We start from the raw sequence: 6,184 nt of genomic DNA on the forward strand, positions 1-6,184 counted from the left end.
ATAGCAAAAAACACTTTATGATGAAATGTATCTATTAATTTATTATTACTGAGAAAAATAAATACTAAGCATTACAATATTTGTGTGTAATGATTTCAACGAGTATCCTGGGTACCCATGATAAGATTGACAGCATTTTCAACATTTCCATTGGTAATGGTTAGATAACTGATGTTCTCTGCGTAGTTTGTGAATCCCATTTGGCTCATTAAGCGCAACTGATCGGCATATTGATGTTCACGATACCTTGCTGGTAAATCATTGATATCATCACTGGGAGAGGGAACATCCAAGGGATCGCTGTCCATCCATTGCATTGCCTCATTGTTGCTTCCTTCAGGGGTTTCTGTGGAGTTACTGGAGTTGGCATTATTGGCTCCTAAGGCACCAAGGGCTCTTGCAAGTGCATTGCTAAAAGTAGAAGATAAAATGCGTCCTCCAGCAGGTGCTTGTGGTGTTTGAGGATTTGTGCCCGAACCGGAATCGGTAGCGCCCGTATTTCGCTGTGCAATGTCAGACAAAGAGTTCATAGATGTAGTTCCGGCTTGTTGCAATGCCGCTGCTAATTGATGACGACTTATACGACGAATGCGAGCTTGCTCCGATTGATTAGCAGGTGTACCAGAGTTCTCTTCTTCAGAGCTGGTAGTTGTGTCCGATACTATTTCAGCAACTAGAAAAATTAATTAATTTTTTTTTTAATAAATTTAATTAAAACGATTAACTTAAGGCCTAAAAATTTTGTATGATCCTTTTTGTGGAGCAATTTGCTTCCTACAAGAATATGTCTTGCCCGTTTGAATATTATAATTTTTCAGTTTGTTACAAAATTAAGAACAATAAACAAATTTTGAAAGATTTTCTCGATTTTTGGACCTCAAATATTTTTCAAATGGTTAGATAAACGAAAAAAGTGTATAAGGCTTTTTTTTGTAGAGCGTTCAATTTCCTACAATAATATGTAAAGAAAGGAGATGGGGCAAAATTATATGGGACCTGGGCCATGACCGTACATTAATGAGACTAGTCTCAGAATGTAGCTGGAGGTTAGTATATTCAATCTATGAATTTTTTTTTTCAAATCGTAAGTCAGGGTCTTGAGATGCAAGGCTCCAAAGTTCGTTCTAATAACCTTTACTTGTCCCTTTTACATGCAAATATCATGAGAGCTACAAGAGGTATATTGATGTTTTTGATGTCATTTTCAATTTCAATTTATTATCCAGTTTTTTTTTTATCGTTTTGAATACAAAGTAATTCTCTCTTAATATTCCTTAGCCTGAAAACATCCTGACAATCCGATTAGTAAAACTCAAGATATAAGCTACCATCATGAATCTTTTTCATTCATTACAAATTTCATTTTTGAGTAGATAATTCAAACACGTTTAATAAAAATAATGTGTGATCTTCTCTATTTTGATTTACGAAGAAGAAAAAAATAAAGGGGGAAATCCCTGTGGAATTTTTTTAAATTATTGTTTTGTGTTTAAATAAGTGCATTTATCATCTGAAGAAACTATTTTCAGGAGTTTAAACCTTATATGAAGCCTCAAAAGTCCTAGATAGTTTCCAAGACCCATGCGTATCAAACCTACAGCAAAACGAAAACTTTAAAAGCATTTTTCTCGAATCGCTTTTTTACGAGCCTTGCAACGTAACTCAAAAACTAAAGAAGTTATTAGTCCAGATTACGCGCCCACTCGTTGGCCACTGCATGAACCTTAAAGTTGAATATAATTTTTAGGATAAATATTTTTTCCGGTAGACTGCCATGTCCGTATTCTTAGGTTTAATATTGTACCAATTTTGAATAGAAAAAATAAAGTAGATTAGATTATCTATGTTTTTTACAAGTTTAATAAGAAATTGTGTTTTTTTGTCTGTAATTGTTATTTTTATAACATATTTTAATGGCATAAATTTTCTCTTTTAATTCTAAATAATTTCCTGAACCTTATCACTAATTCATAATTTGTACAGTATCATGTAGTTTTCGCGAATTTCAAAAAAAGCTTTCAGTTTTACATAAAAAAATATTGAAAAAGCAATCGTTCAGAAGGATTTCCCCCCTTAATTCAATTCCAGTGATACAAAAACGTTTTGTTCAATGTATTCATGCTACCAAATAAACAAATATGTATTTAGAAGAGGAAGAACGTATAAAAGAGGACAAATAATGGACAATATGTAAACAAAATTGGCGGATTTTTAAAAATTACTTCCATTTTTCAATCGTTTTAGACCTTAGAGGAACAAACCCTAAAAAATTTATTGAAGTGGTTAAATGCGCTTCCGCCGAAATTTTTAACTGTGCCAAACCTTAAATTATATTCAAATAAAGTAAAACAAAAAAAAAAGAATACATTTTTGTGGAATAAACAAAATTTAACAAAACAAAATTTTCATTAGGCGTCGCATTATTTGACGTTTCACAAATACAAAGAAATCCAATCTTCAGAATCGAAAAGAAGTATCCAAGTTTGTTCGTTTGGAATTCCGAATCGGACAGTTCCGGACCGTTCTAAGAATTATCAAACAAAAACGTTATTAGAGGAATAAAGCCTCAAAATGTCATCGAAATCTTTAAAGCAGCAGTTACCGAAAAAACTTATACATGAGAAAAATGGGCGTGGCAGTGGGCGAATTTTTCTGAAAGTTGTTCCAAAATATTTTGGGTTCGTAATGAATGACCAAAACCCGTAATCCCAAAAAGGAAATCCCCAAAGCCGAAATCCCCAAGACAGACATGGGTAAAATCTCCGAGAGAAAATCCCAAAATTTCAGATACACAACTTGCTCATTTTCATATTGGAAAGACCTATTTTCACTCATATTTAGGCCGTGTGCGAATTGCGTTAAAATGTTGGTTAAAATATGACGTTTGGTTAAAATTTGACACTAGCATGGTGAATAAAATGGGTTGAAATTTACCCAGCTGCGGAGCAGGGTAAAATTTGACACTAGTGGTTAAAATTTGACGTTTCTCAAGATAGAAAGATCAAGATAGATTTGAAATTATTTTTGTTATAATGCGTTGATATTTTAAGAAATGTTAAAAGTATTAATACAAAGTAATTCCTCAAATTAATATTCATCTTGAAAAATTGAAAATCTACTAATTATTTGTTTGTTTTTTATTTTTAATATTTCTATTTTGTTGGCAGCTGGTGAACTACGAATTAGTGTTAGAAGACTGAATTAATAAATTTCTTTTTGATCATAATGAAATGGGAATTTATCGATAAAATAAAAAAAAGTATGTGAAATTGAGAATTTCTTACATTTTCATACTAGAATATTTAACTTGATATATTTTCAACTGGGTTTTGTTAAAAAAAATAGTTAATTGAATATAAGAAAAACCATTTTTGAGGGTAATTTTGTTTTATCTTGAGGGAATTTTATTCAAAGTAGTACCAAGAAAAAAGTCCCATTTAATACATTTTAACCCAATTCGCACAGCAAAAAAATAAATTTGATCCCTTTTTTAACCAAACGTCAAATTTTAATCGTGGTAGAAATTTTAACCAACATTTTAACGCAATTCGCACACGGCCTTAATAGCAAGCTGCGATAACTAACCTCAATGCTTAGTTCAACTTGATGGTTAAGGCATACGAATAGTAGGTCAAATAATGAAGGTTCAAATCACGGTTGTTTACATTAATAATTTTTTTTTATATTGCGTTTTTAAAGAGGAACCTTTATGATTTTATAATTGTCGCGTTTTGTTCTGATTTTACTTTGAATTTAAGTGTTTTTTTTTTTTTATCATTCTATACCGTTTTTGTTTTTGCTATTTGGAGATTTTTGGGGATTTAGAGAAAGTGGGAGAAAAAATTATTTATTGGAGATTTTGTCTAATGGGTGCCTTTCCCCATGGAGATTTTATCAACGGGGTCAAAAATTTTCTGGAGATTTTATCCGATTGAGATTGGAGAAAGTGTATTTCTCCCAAATTTTTTACTATATAGAGCCGTTTCCAAGAGACCTATTTTATATATCTACATATATAAATAATTTTAGCGCGTTTAAAGTTATTAGATATAAGAATTAACTGATGAAGAAAATGTAAAATGGGTTGGTACAGCTAATAAATAATAATTAAATAATTGTATACTTACTATAATTCGAATTACGTGCCAATTCTTTCTTAACTGTTTCCACAATAAACGCAGCTGCTTCACAAATAATTGGATATTTTTCGGCGATATTTTTAACAACCTCAGGTTGATGCAGTGTATTAAATAGAACCGAATCTCTAATTAATGCCTGAGCTCCTAGATTTCTACGAAATTCCGGATATTCAGCAAGAATCTTTTGTAATATATTTACCCTGGAGTTGACATTGATTTGAATGTTCGATATAACATTGAAAAGTGAATGAACTTCATTTTCATAATCTTCAGGCAAATTGGGAACATAGGGTTCGCATCTTTTGGTTTTCTTGAAAACATGTACAGTGGCATAGGGATCAATGTCAGAAATTGATTCATCATCTTTTAAAATTAGTCCATAGTGTACAACTTCTGCGTGTTGTAAAAGAAAATGAGTATTTAAGAGAGAAAGAAAATCAGACAAAAACACAAAAGAAAACAACAACAATGTTAATATTTACCAAGGGATTCTGGAGGCATATCAATTTTTTTGCCAATCTCTGTTTTGAGATATAAAACAGATTGATCCAAGTCAATATTATCGAGGTGAATAAATTCATTTGGTTTATCTTGAATGTGAATTCCAGCAAGAAGTTTAAACATTTTTTCTTAGTTCTTTGTTATCTTAAGATTGTTTTTTTTTTGTTTTGTTTAAACGATGAACATGAAAATGCAATTTTGTGAATAAAAATATTTTTTCCTTGAATTTAAATTTGAGTTCAGACTTCAGACTGAAATATATGTATGCACAAATGCATGAAGTCTTTTCTCTTTTGGAATTTTGACAGTTGTTGTTTTTGCGGCGAAAAAAAATGTCAAAGAAAACTGTTCGATTTTAATCAAATAACCAAAATGCAAACTTCCCCGATAAGGTTTGTTTGACTACGTTTTGGTAAACTACAGCCCAAATGAGATAATTTCACACATTATACCCTGTTTTTACTAGGTCAATGGGGAAATGAGATAATTTGCCAAGTTATCTCATTTGGCCTCTAGTGAAAATAGATTATTGCCAATTTTGACAGGGGCAAATGATATAATTACCCAACTAACATTTCAGCTTTGATGAAGATATTACCGAAGCTACATTTTCAGCTTCTGTTAAACTTTAGTAATATCCTGTTTTCACTAGAGGCCAAATGAGATAATTACGCAAATTATCTCATTTCGAATGTCAAATCGCACAGAAAAAAATCAGATTTTGAATTTGGGCTGTAGTGAAAACAGGATATGAGGTTGTTGGACATGGAAAAGGGATCATGTTACACAAGGTAGACCCTTTATAACAATAGTCGTTTTGTATTATCGCACTTGATCCATATAGATCACTAATTAACCCGTATTATGTATGCTTTTCATCAGGATCACGAAGCTTCACTGAAGCTCTACCGAAGCTTGAAGATTTGACAGATAGTTTCGGAAGAGCTTGTATAGCTCTTGGCCATATATATATATGCGGTAGCGGTACGGGTACTTGTATGAAAAAAATTCCAAACTGGAACAACAACATAATATTTAGGTGATTAATATTTTTCATACAATTACCCGTACCGCTACCGCATGTACCCTTCGGTGTGGTCAAGCCTTTAAAGGCTTGGCCACACCGGAGGGTATGCGGTATAGCGGTAACGATATTTGTACTAAAAAAATTCCACACCTGAACGTTGATGTGTCAGTTTGGAATTTTTTTCATACAAGTACCCTCACCGCTACCCGTACCGCTACCGCATACCCTCCAGTGTGGCCAAGCCTTAAGGCTTGGCCACACCGGAGGGTATGCGGTAGAGGTACGGGTAGCGGTAACGATATTTGTATGAAAAAAATTCCACATCTGAACGTTGATATGTCAGTTTGGAATTTTTTTCATACAAGTACCGTTACCTCTACCCGTACCGCTACCGCATACCCTCCGGTGTGGCCAAGCCTTTAAAGGCTTGGCGGTAGTGGTACGCTTACTTGTATGAAAAATTCCAAACTGACACATCAACGTTCAGATGTGAAATTTTTTTAATACAAGTACCATT

General features: G+C 32.7%; 1 protein-coding gene across 1 annotated transcript; it reads right to left on the reverse strand.

Annotated features, from left to right (window-relative positions):
- Window positions 1–14: 14 nt before the first annotated feature.
- LOC129914747 (uncharacterized) lies at window positions 15–4,898 on the reverse strand. The gene is made up of 3 exons (XM_055994106.1): window positions 4,622–4,898; window positions 4,128–4,532; window positions 15–673 (listed from the first exon to the last, which is right to left on the reverse strand). Exons 1-3 carry the CDS (start codon window positions 4,761–4,763, stop codon window positions 96–98), a joined length of 1,125 nt encoding a protein of 374 aa, XP_055850081.1. The 5' UTR covers window positions 4,764–4,898; the 3' UTR covers window positions 15–95.
- Between the last annotated feature and the right edge of the window lie 1,286 nt (window positions 4,899–6,184).

The sequence above is a fragment of the Episyrphus balteatus genome, chromosome 3, assembly GCF_945859705.1.
Source record: "Episyrphus balteatus chromosome 3, idEpiBalt1.1, whole genome shotgun sequence".
Lineage (NCBI taxonomy): Eukaryota > Metazoa > Arthropoda > Insecta > Diptera > Syrphidae > Episyrphus > Episyrphus balteatus.